This window comes from Alligator mississippiensis, chromosome 7 (genome assembly GCF_030867095.1).
Source record: "Alligator mississippiensis isolate rAllMis1 chromosome 7, rAllMis1, whole genome shotgun sequence".
NCBI lineage: Eukaryota > Metazoa > Chordata > Crocodylia > Alligatoridae > Alligator > Alligator mississippiensis.
In genome coordinates this window covers 45,682,930-45,704,483 of record NC_081830.1, presented here as the reverse complement: position 1 = coordinate 45,704,483, position 21,554 = coordinate 45,682,930, and the positions used below count along the sequence as shown (strand labels likewise).

General features: G+C 46.9%; 1 protein-coding gene across 6 annotated transcripts in view; it reads left to right on the top strand.

Moving 5' to 3' along the window:
- The window catches only part of NMNAT3 (nicotinamide nucleotide adenylyltransferase 3), a 72,618-nt gene that overhangs the window by 13,985 nt on the left and 37,079 nt on the right, over nucleotides 1-21,554 (top strand). For 5 of the 6 annotated variants that reach the window (XM_019478720.2, XM_059730927.1, XM_014602905.3 and 2 more), the window contains one exon: nucleotides 14,890-15,018. In XM_019478720.2, coding sequence (XP_019334265.1) covers nucleotides 14,910-15,018 — 109 coding nt within the window. In that variant the 5' untranslated portion in view covers nucleotides 14,890-14,909. Of the gene's footprint in view, nucleotides 1-6,856; nucleotides 6,927-14,889; nucleotides 15,019-21,554 lie in introns of those variants that run through there. The other variant, XM_019478721.2, reaches the window with a different exon arrangement.

Sequence of the window (21,554 nt, the reverse complement as noted above, 5' to 3'; positions counted from 1 at the left end):
CAGCCCCCCCGCCCAAAGGGCAGGAAGTCAGCTGGGGTCATAGGATCCCAGCAAGATAAGCATCGAGTTTCATCTTGAAGGTGTTCAATGAAGGCGCTTGAACAACCTCCGGTGGCAGGCTGTTCTAGACCTTGGGGGCTCGGACAGTAAAGAAATTCTTCCTTATGTCCAGCCTGAAACGATCTTGTAGTAGTTTGTGACCATTCGACCTCGTCATCCCTTGGGGCGCTCTGGTGAACAAACGTTCCCCCAGATACTGGTGGTCACCCCTGATAAACTTGTAGGTGGCCATCAAATCACCCCTGAGCCTGCGCTTATCCAGGCTAAAGAGCCCCAGGGCTCTCAGCCTGTCATCGTAGGGTCTGCTTCCCTGACCTCTGATCATGCACGTGGCTCTTCTCTGGACTCTCTCAAGCTTCTCCACATCCTTTTTGAATTGCAGAGCCCAAAACTGGATGCAGTACTCCAGCTGCGGCCTCACTAAGGCCGAGTACAGGGGGAGAATGACGTCCCGGGATTTGCTTGAGAAGCATCTATGGATGCAAGCCAGCGTTTTGGTCGCTTTACTAGCCGCAGCATCGCATTGCAGGCTCATGTTCATCTTGTGGTCAATGATGACCCCCAAGTCTCTTTCTTCCATAGTGCTAGCCAACATAGCACTGCTGAGCCTATAAGGATGCTGCGGGTTTTTTTTCCCAAGGTGGAGAACCTTGCATTTATCGGCATTGAACACCATCAGATTCTCTTCCGCCCACTTGCTGAGCCTGTCCAGGTCAGCCTGGATCACCCACCTGTCTTCTGGTGTGGATGCTTTGCCCCAAAGTTTGGTGTCATCTGCGAACTTGGCCAGTCCGCTTCTGACTCCAGTGTCCACATCATTAATGAAGATGTTGAACAGTATGGGTCCAAGGACAGAGCCCTGGGGGACCCCACTGGTCACAGGACACCACGATGAGTGACTTCCATCAATTACTACCCTCTGGGTCCGACCCCAGAGCCGATTTTCCAGCCAGTGGATCGTGGAGGACCCAAGGCGACAATTGGCCAGTTTCTCCAAGAGACGATCATGGGACACCAGATTGAAGGCTTTTCTGAAGTCAAGATATATGACATCAATCTCATCTCCCTTGTCCAGGTGATAGGTCACCTGGTCGTAGAAGGAAATGAGATTGGTCAAGCAAGACCTACCCGCAACAAACCCGTGCTGGCTATCCCTTAAGATGTTGGCGTCGGCCAGTCCATTAAGGATGGCCTCCTGAATAAACTTTTCTAAGATCTTCCCCGGGATAGAAGTCAGGCTGATGGGCCTATAGTTAGCCGGATCCACTTTCCTCCCTTTCTTGAAGATAGGCACCACATCGGCCTTCTTCCAGTCTTCAGGCACTACACCAGAGCGCCAAGAGTTTTCAAAGATCCGTGCTAGAGGCTGGGCTATGATGCTCGCCAGCTCCTTGAGTACCCTGGGGTGAAGATTGTCAGGGCCGGCTGACTTGAAGGTATCCAGCTTCTCAAGATGTTCCTTCACGAAGTCAGCATTAATGGAGGGCAGGGGATCACCCTCACCCGGACTTCCCGGCCCTGTAGCGGGCATGGGCGTCCCATGGGGCTGATGAAAGACCGACGCAAAGTACCTATTTAATAGGTTGGCTTTTTCCTGGGCGTCAGTTGTCAGTTGCCCCATCTGGTTCAGCAGGGGTCCAACGTTGCTCCTGCTTTTCCTCCAGCTCCCCACATATCTGAAAAAGGACTTTTTATTGTCTTTGATGCTCAAAGCTAGCTGGAGTTCAGTTGCAGCCTTGGCTTTCCTGGTCTGCTCCCTACAGGACCGGACCAGTGCAGAATAATCCTCCTTGGAGGTGACTCCCATCCTCCATCCTTTGTAGGCCTTTCTTTTTAGCCTCAGGAGGTCTGCTAGGTCCCTGGAGAGCCAGGGGGGCTGCTGTGCCCTCTTGCTGCCTTTCCTCCGAGATGGAATAGACTTAGTTTGTGCATTGAGGATTGCTCCCTTGAGGAACAACCACTCTTCTTGAACTCCCCTCTCCCTGTGGTCACAGTCCCTTAGGGCCTCACTGACAAGCCTCCTGAGCTTGTCAAAGTCGGCTTTCCTGAAGTCAAGGACTTCCGTGTTGCTGACCGACTTGCCAGCTTTTCGACGGATGGTGAAGGTGATCAGCTCGTGGTCGCTGTCACCCAGCTTCCCATCAATCACTAGGTTGCCGACTAGGTCATCCCCAGTAGCCGGTACCAGGTCGAGCAGCGCTTTGCCTCTTGTTGGCCCATAGACTTCTTGAGTCAGGTAGAGGTCATCCACGCATGAGAGGACGCTCTGCGACCGCTCAGATTTTGCTGAGCGATCCTCCCACGAGATGTCTGGGTAATTGAAGTCACCCATGACAACCATGGTCCTGGAGCAAGCTGCCTCAGCCAGTTCCCGGGCAAACTCCTGGTCAAGCTCAGGACTTTGGGTGGGAGGTCTGTAATAGACTCCCACCATTGTGTCCCCTGTGCCGTGTTCCCCACGGATTTTAACCCAGAGGGTCTCCAGCCGTCCACCCTGGTCGCCAATATTGGCTTGCAGGGACACGTAGCTTTCCTTAACATAGAGAGCTACACCCCCGCCCCTTTTCTCTACACGATCCCTCCTGTACAGGGTATAGCCATCTATCCCCGTGGTCCAGTCATGGGTGGAGTCCCACCAGGTCTCCGTTATCCCTATGACATCGTAATTGTTTGCACTGAGCAGGAGGATGAGCTCCTCCTGCTTATTCCCCAAGCTCCTGGCATTAGTGTACAGGCAGGCAAGTGCCCCCTGGGGGGCTCCTTCCTTGCTCACAGATTTTACCAGGGCTGGGGCTGGGGTGGGCTCCCTTGAGTACCGTGATCCGCTGGCTTTGCAAGGATTGCTCAGCGGGCCAGCAGTGGCGGTAGTCCCCCCGTCCCCCAGCGGGCTTAGTTTAAAGCCCGGTGGAGCAGGTCAGCCAGTCTGGCTGAGAAGAGCCTCCTCCCTAGGGGAGAGAGGTGGAGACCATCTCTTCCCAGCAGCTCGCTGCCTCTCTTGCCAAAGAGTGGGCTGTGGTCATGAAAGCCAAAGCCTTCCTGACGACACCAGCGCCGCAGTCTTTGGTTGACCACATAGATTCTCCTGTCCCTTCTCAGCCCATAGCCTGAGACTGGGAGGATCGACGAGAACACCACCTGTGCCCCCAGACCCTTAAGCCCCGCTCCCAAATCCCTATAGCGCCTCATGAGCTGGCTGGGAGTGCTCCGAGCCGTGTCATTGGTGCCCACATGAATAAGGAGCATGGGATAGTGGTCTGTGGATTTAAGGAGCTTGGGGATCCTCTCCGCAATGTCCAGGATGTGGGCCCCTGGGAAGCAGCAGACTTGCCGGGCTAAGGGGTCGGGGTGGCAGATGGGCCCCTCTGTCCCCCTCAGGAGGGAGTCTCCCACAACAAACACCTTACGTTTTGTCTTGGGGAGAGCAGGGGCGGGAGCTGTAGTTGGGCCCATGTTGCCTGTGGGGGCCGGCAACTCAGCAGGCTCTGCTGGGGCAGCAAGACGTGCATACCTGTTGCTCAGTTCTGGTGGGGGAGAGGCCTTGGTGCGGCGGGCCTTAGGGCCCTTGACCACCTTGGTCCATGCCCCTGGCTGGACACAGCAGGAGGTCCCAGAGTCCTCCTTTGGCGTGGAGGGAGACTGTGATCTATCCTCTGCCTCCCGGGGGAGAAGGGCCTGGCAGTAGGAGTCTATCTCCTGCTCGCAGTCCCTGTTGGCACGCAGTCTCTGGACTGTGGCCTGGAGCTCCTCCAGCTGGCGCACCAGAGACCCCAAAATGGAGCAGACCCCGCAAGGGGAGGCCACCATGCTCCCAGGCCCCAGAGCCTGGAAAAGGGACAGGTAGCCCCGCAGCCGAGAGCCAGGGGCTCCGTCTGCGTGGAGCCCGGAACCAGGGGCTCCGTCTGGGTGGCCGTCTCTGAGGTGCCAGAGGGTGGGGGCCGCGGAGCCCGAGGGAACCATCGTGGTGCGGCGCGTGCCCATCCGTGTCATGCCTCTGGTAGGCTGGCTACGGCTGGGGCTGTCTACCTGGGGGGTGCGCAGGCAGGGTCTGGCGCCCTCCCGCACGAACTCCGCACTAACTCACGCGCCGGCAGAGAAACGCGCCTGTTTGCGCAGCCTGTTCGCGCGGCTCCGGTCGCATGGCTCCCTGGGGGGCTGGGCCAAGTAGGGGCCTGGGCGGGGCTTGACCCGGCCCAGCTCCACTCAGCCGCCGCCTCCCACACACACACTAAGGGGTTAGCCCCCGCTCTCCACGGGCCCCACTTACCCCGGCTGTGCTGGGGGTCAGCGGGGGGCTCCGCGGCTGCTGGAGGGTTTCTGGGGGGCTTTATATACGATATAAAGCGAGTATGTGTAAATGCTTCCATATATATGCATTTTACACACACACACACACACACACACACACACACACAGAGTAGGCAACTCCCGGCACGCGAACTAGAGTATGTCATGCAAAGGCATTTTGCTTGGCACATGTGCCTCAGCATGGATGGCAAGGAAGGACCCAGGCCCCTCATGGCTCCTCCACCATTTTTTTTTTAAGAAGAAAAAAACTCCTTCTCCTGACTATACTCAGTTGTAGCCACAGAACTATGCATCCCTTCTTCTTGTATTGCCTGTTTCCTATAGAACTCTCTCCATTCTTATTAGTTTGCAAAATGTATGTGCCTAGTTCAATATCTCTTCTTGCACAACTTTTATTTAAGTGAACCAGTAGTTAAAAACACTGAATTATTAGAGTGCAACTTCTTCTGAGACATAAATATGTAGGAGAGGGGGATGCAAATTGTACCTTTTACTCAAAACCATTAATGGCACACCCATTAAAAAACAGGGGCAGTTCCTAGGAAACAAATTCAGCATGGTTGATTTCACTTACTAACAATGTATAGATGTGGCACCTGGTGCTATTTGCAAGTTTATATACAGTGACACTAACAGGTGCAAATTGGTGTTTGTTGATCTGCATTTAAATAGGTGCAGGTATTTTACTAACTTAATGCTGCTTTGCTGCTAGTAGAGCATTAAACAAGTGAAAAAACTAATGCAGTATTCAGAAGGGTTTTAATGGTTTATATTTTTATGTAACTCATGATATGAAAGTGGCAGCCTTTTGGCACAATGTGCACCTACAGCAGAAGTATCTGATACCCAGTGTGATCACTTTAATTGGCAAGTTTATTTCTAGACAGTGTGATTTGGTAAGAGAATTCTATGCCTATAACTTCATATTTATTGAATGCTTGAAGAAGTTTGCAGGCAGAACAACAATAGAACTCAGTAATATTTAAAAGAAGTTGTGGCTATGCTGGGATTACATTATGTTGTTTACTTAAGAGAACTGTATAGTGTTTAAACTTCTTGGTGAAAGGAACTGGGAAGGGGGTTTTGCTGGCGGGGGGGGGTGGAGGTTGGGGTTTATTTTTGCATTTGATCTAGAGTCCGTACTCCCTGCCCCGCCCCTCCCCACTCTGGAGACAGGTCTTTAGCTAGTGGCTTTACAGCTTGAACAGCTTTTGTAGAGTCCTTCAGTCTATGTCCATTCAGGCCTAAATCTTTCTAAGTTGCTGCTAAAATGAGCAGGTTTATTTATGAATGTTTTAGCTCCATCAGTTCAGCTGAAATAGTCCCCCTTGAAGAAAAAGTAGGTTGGCCAGAATCACTCTGAATCTGAGAGATCAAAGCCCTGCTTTTATAAGAATTTTTAACACCATTTTTTTTTTTGTACTTGATTTTTTTTTGGCACTTATTTAGATGCTAAATTGTCTTATCCTGTTCTCTTGGCTTGATTTCAAATCTTTAATTAGCTATTAGATAAAAGCACCAAAAAAATCCTGCTGAAGCACGTGAGCTATATAAATGGTGAGCGAGCTGGGTCAAACTGACACGATGTCTCTTCTGGGTGTGCTCTGCTCTTGGCGTGGGGGCACACTGAGCTGAAAGTGAAGTGTTGGGTGTTTTTTTTTCCCACATATGTAAGCAGCTTTTGTTAATAATATACCACCTTGGAAGGCTATGTGAATGCTTGTGTTCTATCTACTCTTGAGGATAGTTGCTACTAAGCAGTTGAGGTAGCTGCATTGGTGCAGATTTGTAAGCACAAACCACGGCAAGAAAGAGGTAAACCCTGATTAACCCAGTTGGTACAAATCCCCAATATGCCTTATTTTAGGTTTAATGACAGTACTTGGTTATCTACGCTGACATCTGAATCAGGGCTATTTCTTGACGAATTGGTTTACTTAGAGCATTTTTTCATCCTCCTATGTGGGACTTCGGCATACTTATCTGGGGTCAAACAAGTGCTAGGTCACGTTAGGAAGCTAGAGATCTCCCTTTCCCTTTGACATAAAACTAGCCACATAGTGCCACAGGATGCTGGATTTGAAATCTTTGTGCGTTTAAGTTACAGAAAAGCTGCAATGTGGTTTGGTACTGAATTTTATCTAGACCAGGACTTCAGTAGGGGGAATAAGCAGGAGATGTTTTTAACTAATTCCCACATTTGGGGGAAGAATTTTTTATTTTGTAATGACCTGCTATCAAATGATCTGATACTTGAGGGTTGGGGGAGGTTGAAATCCTAGAATAATGAGCTTATCTGATCAGAGATGAAGGGCAGGAAAGAAGAAAATGGATGTAGTCAGTAGGGCCCTTCTACTGGACTCCTCCATCTGGGTACAAAACAAGAAAGGTGTTTTTCCCTAGCATGAAACAGCCTGAGTCACCTGATCTTCCAGGTGTACTGTAAAGCTTCTCCTTGTGAGTGTGCAATCAAGCATTACCAGAACAGTTGAGCTGGGATTTTTGCTTGAGGCTGAGGTGAAATGAGAGTTCAAGTTTTGATCTGGCCTGCTAAATATGAGGTAGGATGCTGAGTGTGGTGTGGTGGGAGGAGAATCACTACTGCTTTGATTAACAAAGGAGGCACTGCAAAGCAAAAATCATTTGTTTTAAAATTTATGTTGGGAGCTTAGAGGGTCTTCTTTTGTGTGGAGCTTTTAAGTAAAAGATAAATACATGGTTTGTATCAGGAGTACTGTCTGGTTATTGCTAATAGAAGGAGAAATTTGGAGCTTTCCCTGAGAGTTTTCAAAGTATAAATATGTAAAGGGATGTATTGAACAATCGTAAGCATATAGGACGGTCTCTGAGGTGGAAACCACCAACTGCTGTGGAATCTAAGCCTTCATTAAAAATAAATTATTTATAGCCTTCACAGTGGCAAAAGATATATAAATGAAATATAACTAATATCGTAATCTCTAAATCTACAGAGACAGCTCCAGAGCTGCTGCTGCCACTGACACTCATGGCAAAGGAGAGTTGATGTGTCTGTTGCTATTTGGAATAGGGAGACCCTAAATAAATCTGTAGCAGCAGGCAACTGAATGGAAGCCAGGAGGTGAAGCTGATATTACCTTGCCATCTAAGCATGGGGATGGTGCGGTTTTCTGTGTTTTAAGGGCTGGTGAAAGAAAGGAGCAACATAAATCAATTAAGACCAGGACAAGAACTCATTTATTAATGGTGCAAGATTCATTGAACTTAAGTCAACGTAGTCAATTTTAGTAGAGTTCATCCAGCAAGAACCTGGGCCAAATATCAGTGCTTAGTCTGGCAACATTTTTTTCCTTGGGACAACTACTTCGGTTAATGCTGTGGTTATGTTTTCGGGCTGAAAAAAACCATCACGAGTAAATTAAAAAGTCCCTGGTGAATCATTTATTGCATGAAGGAGAATGTTGTGGACTTTAGTTTTTCAAAGGAAGGAACACATTAAGTATACACCTAACTTTGAAAAAAATAATCTGAGAATGGTAGCTGTGGAGGGAGAATGAACTGGAATCAATAGAGGTGTAGAAGTTGTAGGAAACATAACATATAGCAGCAATCTCCTTTTCACGTGCAGGCCATGAAATTGCTAATAACGTTCAAGGATTTTCTAAAACGGGTCGGCATCCCTGGCATGAGTGCAAGAGCATGGCACATGAGGCCATTTTGCTCAGCATGCCACCACCCACTTGGGCTCTGGGCAGCTGCTGCCAGCCACAGAGCCTGGGCTACTCGCAGTAGGGAGCTAGGAGGCTGCAAGCCATGCTGCAAGCAGCCTGACCTCCTCGGCTGGCAGCAGCTACCCAGAGCCTAGGCCAACCTCTTCCCAGAGGAGGGACTGCACTGTGGGCGGGATCGGGGCGGGCTCAGCTGCGCAGGGTAGACTGCGCAGCCCAGGCAGCGCTGGAAAGGGCAGGCTCAGGTGTGTGGGGCAGGCAGTGGCCCAGGTGGTGCTGGAGGGGTGGGTACGAGGGCAGAGGCTAAGGTGAACTTTGGGGTGACTATAGCCCTGCCCCCTAGATCTCCCTCCTCGCACTGCCCCTGTGCACCAGGCTTTGTGCCAGTGGTGGCTGCATACATAGCCCTCTAGGGCAGATGGCAGAGGAGGGGCCTGAGGCAGTACAGCCCCAGGCCCGTCCCCCACCATCCGCTTTTAGGTGCTCATGCAGTTGCTACCAGCACGGAACTGGTGCCAGAGCTTCAGATCTCCAGCATCAGCTCCGTACCGACAGCAACTGCACACACACCTGACAGCAGATGGCGGGGGAGGGGCCTGAAGCAGCACACACATGCATGCCTCCAGGTGGCTGGCAGTGGAGGAGCCAGGGTGGCACTGCCCCAGCCCCTTTCCCACCCTGCACCCCCTGTGCCTGAGAGCAGATGGTGGGGGAGGGGCCTGGGGTTGCACTGCCTCAGGCCCCTCCCCCTTCACCCAGAGGGGTGCGTGTAGGCACTGCTGGCACAACGCCCAGCTGGGGCTCTGGAGCCCGGTGCACAGGGGCAGTGCTGGGGGGGGGGGGGCGCTATAGCCACCCCAAAATTCGCCTTAGCCCCCCTGGTCCCCATAGCCATCCTTCCAGCACTTTTCTCCCCTTTTTCTCTTCCCTTTTCCTCTCTTCTCTTTTTTTCTTTCTCTCCTTTTTTCTTTTCCTTTTCTCTCTCTCTCTCTCCTTTTTCTCTCCTATCTCTTTCTCTTTTTTTCTCTGATCACAACGAGCTTAACAAAAACAGTACACAACAACAGAGGTAGTATATGAAGTTTTACTTATTGTCATCTGGTTTAGATTTTCTAGAAAACCTGGAATTTACTGAAAAAAGCAACATTTATGATTATTAACTATATTAATATAGGGTGTGTCCTGCTGTATACCCTCGCCCTAGTTTTGTTTTTCTGGCATTCTGGCACATTCCAAGGTAGACATCATAGTTTTTTCGGCACTCTGGCCTAAAATGTTGCCTACCCCGTTTCCTGTACATAATCTGATCAGGGAAAGCAATAAGGAGGCATTTTACTTTTATTTCTGCTGTCATTTGACTGAAAGTCCAAAAAAAGGATTAAAAAATACAGTCATTATAATACAAGCCTACTGTATGTAGGCATATTATTTGGATGTTGAGGACATTATACAATATATATGTTCCTTCAAACAAGTCATTTGATTGGCAGTCTGCAAATGCGTACATTTTATTAGGTAAGGTATTTAAAAATTAGTGCAAAGCAGGTTTTACAGTAGAAAGTAGATATATAACTGAGCAGAAATACCCATCTTATAGAGAATACATGCTGATCGGCTGACTTTTGTTGGTCTGAAATGTCAACCCTATCATTGCCTTTACATTAATATTTAAGCTATTTTAAGTAAAAGTAGGTAGCAAAGAAGAAAAGATGGTTCATTATGGATCATTTGAGAATATCTCCTGTCAGAGTGGGTAAAAATTTAAGATTTGCCATTTAAAAATGTATTTTTTTTTCTTTTTAAAAACAATCCTATTCAAATTTAATTGAATTTGTGACAACCTATATTAAGGTCTAAACTTTCAATTACATATTAATCTTAATGAAAAGTACTTGTGTAGTACATGTTTACTAGTGAAGGTTTAAGGAAAGTCAAACCACAAACCTTCTCTAAGTCCCAGGCTAAGCACCTATGATCAAGAGTTCACTGAATTGCTACAGCAACTTTTGACAGCAGTGGCCTCTTTTGCAGGTGCACAATGAATATTTTCTTTTCAGTTTATTTAGCGAGGGCCAGTTTTTATGGCTAGTTCATTCAAAATTTAGAAACAGATTGGGAAATGGAAAAAGCAGGAAACATTGTTTTCCTCTTCTAGTCTTAGGAATATAAAAAATGAGGTGAGAGGGGGTGAAATCTACCACTTTTAAAATCTGGAAGACTATGGAGACAGAAAAAAGCTATTTAGTTTTCCAACTATTTAGAACTTAGTTCTAAATTCTAAACATTATTTGATAAACTTTTTCCTTATATAGCTAGCAACTGAAAGGTAGTTTTATTTAAATAATAAAACCAGTTGAAAATGCTGTTTTAGTGCCTCTTAATTGAATTCTAATTCCATTCCAAAGCAGTTTGACCAAACTCATGAGCAGAAATATGCATCATTTAGTAAATAAGGAATATAATATTCTAGTTTCTAATATACAAACATAAAAAATTAAGGATCTGAAGAAACGTATGTAATGGTACATAATAGCATAAATACATGTGTATAGAGATGTCTTCCTAGTTTGCAACAAAAAGTACCATATTTAGTGAAAAGGCTGTAATTAGTTGCAAATCAGCTTGTTTTAATCATTACAAGCTGATGAAAATCAACCTTTCTTTAGGAAAATAACAAACAGTACAGATGCAAAGCAAGATTAAGATAGATTTTAATCAGAGTTGCCTGCTTTCTGATTTAAACTGTGATTAAAATCGGTGATTTAATCCACTCTGATTTTAACTAAATCTATGATGGCTATATTAGAACAATCACCTTACTGGAATACCTGAACGTACTTTTGACTGGTAGAATAGATGGGACCCAACTGTGATGTTATTGTGCCCTTGAAGTATGCTGCTACTCTGGTTTCTACTAACAGTTAAAATCCATTTAAGTCCTATGTAAGCTATAGTACAGAGCTGTTTTTCTTTTCAGGGTGCCACCTCATTCTAATTAGGTTGTTCCCTGCATTGAGCTCAGTGTAGTGTAGATGACATTTACTTGTCATTGTAGTGGATTTATAATCGGTTTTGATGCAACAGTTTCACTATTGTTTATAATCTGTGATTTACCTGGAAAGACCAGTACATATTCAGGTTTCCTTAGACTGGTGGCAGGCTGTCTTAGTGACACTAAAGTTAATTCTGCAAAAATCTTAAAACCAAGACTTGGATGATACAGTTCAGTGCATGGCTGGGCAGATGGTATTGCCAGCAGGGCTTTGGCTTCTTCGGGCCTGGGATGTTGTTCCAAGAAGAAGGATTTCTAAGAAGGGATGAAAACACCTGATGAAGAGAGGGAAGAACATTTTCAGACGGACTTCCTAACCTAGGGAGCAGAGCTTTATACTAGGTTTACTGGGGGGGATGGAGACCAAAGCCCAGAGGTAAGTGGGGAAGTGGGCATCCTAAAGGAAGCACAAGCAGGAGTGGGCAACAGAGGAGGCATTCTCATTTTTCCTGAGAAAGTGAGGCAATTGGTTAGTTACTTCAGAAGTCTGTACACAAAGGGACAAAACCTGGGAAACAAGCAGGAAGAATTGGAAATTCTTAACAGACTTGGTGGGGAAGCTCACATAATTTTAGTGCTGTCATGGATGGCTACAAAATGTTGAGGAAGAACAGGCAGGGGAGAAGAAGAGGATTTGTGCCTTATGTAAAAGAGCTGAATCATTGCTCACAGCTCCAGCATAAAACTGGAAAGAGGCCTGTTGAAAGTCTCTGAGTTAGGGTTGGAGGGGAGAGCAACAAGGGTGACATCATGGTGGATGTCTGCTATAGACCACCAGACGAGGAGGAAGTGGTGAATAAGGCTTTCTTCAAACAACTAGCAGAACATTTCTGATCACAGGCCCTGGTTCTCATGGGGGGACTTCTTCAATCACTGTGACATCTGCTGCGAGGGCAATACAGCAGTGCACAGGAAATCCCAGAAGTTTTTGGAGAGTGTGGGGGACAGCTTCTTGGTGCAATTATTGGAGACGCCAACTTGGGGCCATGCTGTTCTTGACCTGCTGCTCACAAACCAGGAAGAACTGGTGGGGAATGTTCAAGGGGATAGAAACTTGGGAAGCAGTGACTACTTGAGTTCATGATCCTGAGGAAAGGAAGAAAGGTTCATGATCCTGAGGAAAGGAAAAAAGGAGGGCAGCAGAGTAAGGACTCCAGACTTCAGAAAAGCAGCTTTTGACTCACTGAGGCAACAGATGGGCAGGATCCTCTGGGAAGCCAGTCTGAAGAGAAAAGGATTCCAGGTCAGCTGGTTGTATTTTAAAGAAACCTTATTGGCCACATCCACATAAGCATGGATGTTTGTTTCCCCAGGGACAAGAACCAATGGCACGCCTTGTGGCACATGGCAAGTTAACCCGAGTTGGGTAGGGAAGGCTGGGGCTGGCCCCAGCAGCCTTACCTGGGGTCCTGTGTAGCAGCAGTGATCCTGCCACTTGGAACCTAGCTGAGCATGGCTGCTCACGCTGTTTCAGGCAGCACACACTGCCCCTGCATACACCGCCCCCCCCCTTCTATTTGTTTATTTTTTTGCATGGGTCTTTCTGACCCTAGGGTCAACCCCCCCTCCCCACCCCCACCCTTTGCCTGCACTGTTACCCTTACAGTGCAGAGAACACTTGAATTTGTGGTATGTAGCACTGCAGGTGTGTCTAGGGCACCACGTGCCGCACAGCCACGCTTGTTTACATGGCCATTGAGGGCATAGGAGCAGACTATCCTGATGTGCAGGAAAACTACCAAATATGGCAGAAGACCAGCTTGGCTTAACAGGGAAATCTTCAGTGAGCTAAAACACAAACAAGAACCTTTCAAGAAGTGGAAACTTGGACAAATGAGTATAAGAGTATTGTTCAGGAATGTAGGGATGAAATCGGGAAGGCCAAAGTGCAATTGGAGTTGCAGCTAGCAGGTGATGTGAAAGGCAACAATAAGGGTTTCTGTAAGGATTTCAGCAATAAGATTAGGGAAAGTATGGGTCCCTTACTGAATGGGGAGGCAGCCTAGTGACAGAGAATGTGGAAAAGGCTGAAGTGTACTCAATGCCTTTTTCACCTCAGTCTTCAAAGACAAAGTCAGCTCCCAGACTGCTACACCTATCAGCACAGTTTGGGGAGATGAGCAGTCATCAGTGGCAAAAGAACAGGTTAGGAACTGTTTAGAAAATCCAGATGTGTACAAGTCCAAGGGTCTAGACGTGATGCACCCAAGGGTGCTGAGGGAGTTGGCTGATTTGATTGCAGTCTCTGGCCATCTTTGAAAATGCATGTCAGTTGGGAGAGGTCCCAGATGATTGTAAAAGGGCAAATATAGTGTCCATTTTCAAGAAAGGAAGGAGGAGGATCTGAGGAACCACAGACGGGTCAGCCTCACCTCAGTCCCCGGGAAAATCATGGAGCAGGTCCTCAAGAAAGCCATTTCTAAGCGCTTAAAAAAGAAGGTAATTTGGAGCAGTCAGCATGGATTTACCAAGGGCATTTTATGCCTGACCAACCTCATTGCCTTTTATGATGAGATAACTGGCTTTGTGGAAGCAGGAAGAGCAGTGGATATAATATACCTTGAATTTAGTAAGGCTTATGATACACTCTGCCACAATTTTTGCAAGCAAGCTAAAGAATGATGACTGGATGACTGGACTGTAAGGTGGATAGAAAACAGGCTGGATTGTTGGGCTCAAAGGTAGTAATCAGTGGTTTAAAGTCTAGTTGGCAGTCGGTATTAAGTGGAGTGCCCCAGGGGTGTGTCCTGGGGCTAGTTTTCTTCAGTATCTTCATCAATGCCCCAAAGATGGCATAGAGTGCACCCTCAGCAAGTTTGCAGTTGACACCAAGCTGGGAGGAGTAGTAGATATGCTGAATGTTAGGGTTAGGATTCAGAGAGACTTTGACAAATTGGAGGATTGGACCAAAAGAAATTTCATGAGGTTCAACAAGGACAAGTGCCAAGTCCTGCACTTAGGATAGAACAATCCCATGCACAGGTACAAGCTGGGGGCTGACTGGGTGGGCAGCAGCTCTGCAGAAAAAGACCCTGGAGGTTACAGCAGACAATAAGCTGAATATGAGTCAGCAGTATGCCTTGTTGCGAAGAAGGCATACTGGGCTGCATTAGTAGGAGTGTTGTGAACAGATTGAGGGAAGTAATTCTTCCCCTCCTATATGTCACTGGCGAGGCAACATCTGATGTAGTGTGTCCTGCTTTGGGTCCCCCACTATTGAAACGATGTGGACAAATTGGAGAGAGTCCAGCAGAGGACAACAAAATTGTTGGCGTCTGGGGAACTTGACTTATGGGGAGAGGCTGAGGGAAACCTCAGTCCTTGGAGATTTTTAAGACTTGGCTAAATAAAGCCTTGGCTGGGATGAGATGGTTGGAGATGGTCCTACTTTAAGCAGGGGGTTGGATTAGATGACCTCCTGAGGTCCTTTCCAACCCTTATTTTCTATGATAGCTGTCACAAACAGAGACTTGAAACAGCAGCCATTACTTTTTCTGTTTGCCTTTATTTTCCTACTTGTTATGGCTATCAGAGAGCATAATTAGGGGTGTAATCATAACTTTTGCTGAAGTACAGGTTATATTTCTGATTTAATTACCTATCCTGTGTTCTGATTTTTGCTGCATGCTGGTCCCTTGGCATTTTTCTAATGCTTCAAGGATATACAGTCTGCAAATGATGCTCCATTATGTATTGTTTTGAGAAACTGATTTAGGAAACCTCTCTGTAACACTGCTTATTTTATAAGGGTTGTACTTCCTTTAGGGAGAAGTGCTGATATCAAGATGAAAAACCAGATACCTCTCATTCTCCTAGCTTGTGGCTCCTTTAATCCTATCACAAACATGCACATGCGTTTATTTGAGCTCGCCAGAGATCACCTCCATCAAACAGGTCAGTATGGTGAAGTTAATGTGCATCTCTTGGGGGTGGGATATACTTCGTTATAAGGGATTGGATTGAGGGTGTGTGCGCTGTCATTTTAAAACTTGCTCATCTTTAAAAGTATTTTTATTGCTAATTGAGATGTTGATTACACATTTCATGGCACACTGAATACAGAAATTCTATCATTGTTACCTCTTTTTGAGTCTAATTGCACAAAATGGAGATTTTATAACAAGGTGTTCACACAATTGCATTTAAAGTTTGGGAACAGTTTTAAGATTAGATTTTCAGGGGAAAACAGCTGCAGCTGAACCTGGTAAAAGGGTGCCCTTAACTTCTTTGAAGCAGTGAAAAGACATTTATGTTGAAATGTCATGATTTGATGATGATGATGTAATTTAATATGAAGAAGTGGTACAGTTTGAAGTTTTGACTGTCAGGTGAAACAGGGGAAAATATATTTGTTATTCATTATGAGCTAGGACTTTCCTCCTCTAGCATATTCTAAACAACAGAAAGGAGCTCAAAAGAATTAGATCACAGCAAGCTGGAAAGTAAGAGCAACAAAGGAAAACACCAAGTGGCCTAGCAGCATCAAGTACCCAAAAGAAGCAAAAATCTAAAGCAGCACAAAGGATCATATTCTACATTTGATTAATTCTTTAATTCCAGAGTCGCTTCTTTCATGGACATCAAGCTGGCATCTGAAATAAATAACAACAAAAAGTCCTTCTACAGGTACATGGGGAGCAAGAAAAAAAAAAGCTCCACTGTGTGATCCCTACTAAATATGGAGGGGCAGCCCACAGTTGATTCCCAAGAAAAGGCAGAGCTCCTAAATGAATACTTCACATCGGTATTCCAGAAAACTAACAGGAGCTGTGCACCTGTCCAGAGGCCCAGGGAACACGGGGAAGCCAACAGACATCATGAAGTCAGTCCTGACCAGGTGAGAGTCCTTAGAAGAATTGAACGTTTTCATGTCTGCAGGGCCAGATGACCTGCTACATCCAAGAGCCCTGAGAGAACTGGCTGAAATCATAGCAGGGCCTTTGGCGAAGATATTCAAAAAGTCATGGAACTTGAGGGTGGTCCCAGATGACTGGAAGAGGGCCAGTGTGATGCTCATCTTTAAGAAAGGGACGACCCTGCAAGCTGTAGACTGGTCAGTCTAACTTTGATACTAGGAAAAACTTTTGAAAAAATTGTTAAGGAGGCCATCAATCACAAGCTTATAATTGTAAGGGTATTCAGAAACAACCAGCACAGCTTTGTGGTGGGTAGTTCATGCCTGACAAACCTGGTATCCTTTTATGACCAGGTAACTAACCAGCTAGACAAGGGACATGAGGTAGTGTAGCAAGAAACCTTTTTTTTCCTGCCCCCCCCCATGTGAAGCCCCTCCATATGGCAAAAGCCCCTTTTGCAGTATTTGCCCCCTTTTGGGGATGCTTTCTCTTTTCTACCTCTTCTTCCTTCCTCCCTCTTCTTCTTTTATTATATTATTATTACTTTTATAGACTATAAGGTGTACTTGTAATAAAAATATAATTTGTAGATGCTATTATGGGTATAAAATAGTATTCTGCATCAGTATGTCCCCCCACATTGTATTTGGTCTATTTGTTGTATGTGCCATGGCATTTCACCCTTTTATGTTTTATATTCTATGCTTTTTAACTTTGTAACAAATGTACTTTAAGCTTAAAAGTAAGTTGTACCATGTAACAATGTTAGTAAAGGCGGGAGGGAATCAGATCGAGGTTTCTCTGTATCGAGCAGGTCCCTGAATGAATCATGACATTGTGTAACACAGTAGCTAGCCAGGAAAACAAGTTAGCCAGCAGCAATTAACACCTATGAAACCACAGACTAACGAGAGGAAAGGATCAATACAGAGCCACGAACTCCCTGAAACTTCACTGTTAAAGGTACAGAAGCTCCAGTTTAAACTAATAAATGCCAAAGACCGACTCTTGGGACTGAATACCACCTCTCCTCCCCCGATTAAGTGCTCCCAGAGCCCTAATAATCACAGCAGCGAATTAATCAAACTTTATCAACAGACTCCCGAGATTGCACGTACCTGCAGACGTGACCTCTGGGGCTGATAGCTGCCACCCAGCAACCACCAAGACGGATGTCCCACGAGGTCAACGACCCCTGGATTGAGCAAGCCCAAAAATTGAGGAGTCATCAAAGTTTGCCAGAGAGGGATGAAAGGCAGCGAAGAATGACCCCCAATGGCGCCCTCTTTGACCTGACCAGCACCCTGCCTACCCAGCCAGAAGGACCAGCCGGCAACCCCCTTCTGAAGCAACATCGCACTGAAAGAAGCCTCTACTGGCTATCGACAGCGGACTTCAGTGCTTGGGGATAGGTATATTTTGACACCAGTGCTTAGTGTTCATAGCTAGTTACTGTGAGTGTGTGTGTGTTTGAGGGGATCAGCCCCGAAGGTTTATGATCTGACTTTTGCATCCGTCTAATAAACTAGAATTTTATGACGATCCTACAAGTTGGTCCTTTGTAGCCAACAGTACATATCATTTACTTAGATTTCGGTAAGGCCTTTGATTCTGTCTCCCATTAAATTATCTCAATTAAACTGGAGGGTACTGGCCTGGACCAGCCTACAGTGAAGTGGGTGGATAACTGACTTAGAGGCCAGTCCCAGCAAGTTGTAATCAATGGGACGGCCTCATTCTGGAGGGCTGTCTAGTGGTGTCCCACACGTATCGGTGCTTGGACCCATGCTTTTTAACGTATTTATTAATGACTTGGATACAGGGGTGGAATGCTCTATGATTAAATTTACGGACGATACCAAGCTGTGGGAAAATGTGGGCATACCAGAGGACAGGATCCAGGATGACCTTGACAGACTGGTTCTATGGGCTGATTGAAATCGGATATGGTTCAACAGGGAAAAGTGCCAGGTCCTTCATCTGGGTAGGAAGAACCTTCACCACAATTACAGGATAGGTGTGATGGCTGGCACAGCATCTGAACAGGACCTGGGGGTTACAATCAACCAGAAGTTGGACATGAGCCAACAGTGAGAAATTTGCCAGCAGGGCAAATAGAACTCTGGCATGCATCAGCTGATGTGTTGCCAATAGATCCAGGGAGGTGCTTCTCCCTCTACTCAGCATTGGTGAGGCCTCAACTGGAGTACTGTGTCCAGTTTCGGGCACTGCACTTAAAGAAGGATGTGGATAAGCTTGAGAGGGTACAGAAAAGGGCCACCCACATGATTAAGGGCTGGAGGATAGGTCATGTGAGGAGAGACTCTGGGAGCTGGGCTTGTTCGGTCCAGGTAAGAGGAGGCTAAGAGGTGACTTGGTAGCTGCCTACAAGTATGTCAGCGGGAAACACCAAGATCTGGGGGAACAACTCTTCAGGAACGCACCCCTTGGGAGGACAAGGACCAGTGGTCACAAACTAATAGAGGGAAGATTTAGGCTGGACATAAGGAAGAACTTGTCTGTTAGGGTAACTTGAACCTGGAACACACTCCTGGCAGAGATGGTGCGGTCGCCATCCTTGGAGGTGTTCAAGAGGAGGCTGGATAAGCACCTTGTTGAGCTAGTTTGAGCTCATTAACCTCCTGCCTATGGCAGGGGACTGGACTTGACGATCTAACTGGTCGCTTCCGGTTCATTGATTCTGTGATTCCAGAAATTAGTTAGCAGCCATACCCTGCCTCAGACTTAAAGCAGATTGTTAAAGTCACAGTCTGGCCCAAATTTCAGGATAATAGGAAAGTAGGTTTGGAAGATACCTCAAGAGGTCATCTAGTCCAGCTCCCTGCTGAAGGCTGGATTCCGCGTCCCAGACTAAGTCATTGCAGATAAGTGCCTGTCCAGTCTGTTCTTGAAGATTTCCAGGGATGGAGATTCCACAACTTTATTTCTAGCGCTTTATCCCTAAGCTAATTTTTCTGTGCTGCAGCTTGAGGCCATTGGTCTTGGTCCTGTTCCTTACAGCCACAGAAAAAAGTACATCTCCATCCTTTCTCTAATTTCCATTCAGGTATTCGAAGCCTGTTACCAAATCCCACTTCAGTCCTCTCATCTCCAGACTAAATAACCCTAGTTCTTTCAGTTTTCTTCATAAATCTTTCTTCCTAGGACCCTAATCATTTTCTGTAACTGTATACTGGCCTGTCTCCAAACTCTTTACATCCTTCTTGAAGTGAGGGGCCCAAAACTAGACATAGTACTCCAGGTGAGGCTTCACCAGTGCTGAATAGAGTAAAAGATTTACTTCCCTTGATTTGCAGGTGGCACTCCTGTTAATACGGGGGTGGGCAAAATATGGTCAACAGGCTGAATTTAGCTCACCAATTGATTTTTATCCAGCTCAGTCAGGCACCATAGGCGGTGACACTGTGTGGCAGGCCCTGGACAAGTTGTGCTCAGGCCCCTGCCTCTGCTGGTTAGTGGCACGGGTGCTGGTTAGTGGCATGGGTGGCAACTGTGGGTCCAGTCTTTGTTGGTGTCACAGGGGACACTGGGTGGAAGCAGCCTGCCTGCCCACCTGCCTAGCACTGCAAGGCAGCCTGGGAAATAGTCTGGCCCTCCCTAAGCCTATGGAGCTTGACTCCATCTCGCAGGCACCACGGGATGCTCGGTGGAAGCAGCCCCCGCCATCTGGCACTATGCAGCACCAGCAGAGGCGGGGCCCCAAAAGTGGCTCAGCAGGACCTGCCGTGTGGTGCCAGATGGATGGGGCTGCTTCTGCCCAGCATCCTGCATGGCACCTGGGAGATGCATTCCAGCCCTTCAGGCCCTGGGTGAGCTGTGCTTGGTCCTGGCCCCTGCTGGAAGATGGTGCCTAGGGCCGGCGGGGCCAGACTGCATCTCCCAGGTGTCACGGGGGATGTTGGGCAGAAGCATCCCCATCCACCCTGCCCTGTGCAGCAGACCCTGGGCAAGCCATGCTCAGGCTCTGATAGCTCTGGTTGCTGCTGCCATGCAGTTCTGGACAGGTGGGCAAGGCTGCTTCCACCCAGTAGCTGCCAGGGCCTGAGCGTGGCTCATCCAGCCCCTGCCTGCGGGGGATGGAACCTGGCGACAGGCTTCTTCACTGTCCCATCCTGCCTTACCTTCGGGGCTCCTAGGAGCTGTGGGGGGTAGGGTGGGGTCATACGCACGTCAGCCCTTATGGAGGAGCAGGACTGTGCAGAGGCCTGTGGCCAGGTTCCATTCCCTGCCCACACCAGCTGTAGATTCTGCCAGCAGGTGCCAGCTGCAGGATCTGGATGGGGGGTGGGCAGGCTTGGGCCCAGGAGCATGCACGTTTGTATGCGTGTATGTGAGCGTGGGTGGACGGGTGGGTGTGTGTGTTCAGCCTGCAACAGGTCACCAAAACTTAAGTGGCCCTCCAACTGAAATAATTGCCCACCCCTGTGTTAATACAGTTCAGCATGCTGTTGCCTTTTGTTGCAACAAGAGCACACTGTTGGCTCATATTCAGCTTATGGTCCACAAAAACCTCCAGGTCTTTCAGTGCAATATGGCAGTCCTAGCTAGTCATTCCCCAGTCTGCATCTGTGTATGCAGTTTTTCTGTCCCAAGTGCAGGACTTTACATTTGTCCTGGCTGAATTTCATTTGATTGACTGTGGACCATTTTTCCAGTCTATCCAGGTCATTCTGAATCCTAGCCCTACTCTCCAGAGTATTGGCAACTCCACCCAACTTGGTATCAGTTGCAGATATGCTAAGCATGCATTGTTACATGGTCTGATTCATTAGGGAAGATGTTAAAACAATACTGGACCCAGGGCAGACCCTTGGGGAGCCCAATTTGATCCCTCCTCCCAACTATACATGGAGCCATTGATTACTACTTGTTCAGCATGTTGATCTATCCAGTTATGTATTCACTTTACAGTACTTTCACCTAGTCTGCATTTCTGTAGCTTGTTAATGAGACTGTCATGGGAGACCGTGTCAAAAGCTTTGTTAAATCAAGGTATGTCACATCCACATGCACATTTGTATATCATAGATTTTGTTAACAGTGTAACTTTGGAAGGTTGGAATGAAAGCTTTGCCTTGCAGAATGACTATGTTACCAATGCTTGGGTCATTGCTACTGTGTATAATGAACTTGCTTCGACTTTTTCATTGAATTAGTGTCAACATAGGTAAGTGAGAAACGCACACTGTACAGTAGATCTGTACAGATCTTTCTAAACAGACTTGCTTTATCATTGTAATGCTGATCACCTAAGTGTATCATATAATAATGGAAATTTTACCCCTGTCAACCCAGAAGGCTTGGTAGATAATTCTTTCAGGCTTCAAGTATACTACTTGGGCTTTTTCTGTAGCACCATCACTCTGCTTTCTAAGTGCTTACCAAAAACCTCTTTGCTGTAGGAGTTTAAAAAATCTTCAATTTAATTTTTGCAATAAATTATGGCTGCTTATAGAGGTAGGGGGAAAAAAGAGTGCTTTACTTTTAGCTTGGAGTGCCTCCACCCCAAGCACATGCCAGAAAGAGGCATCGCATTAGCTTGACCCAGCTCAC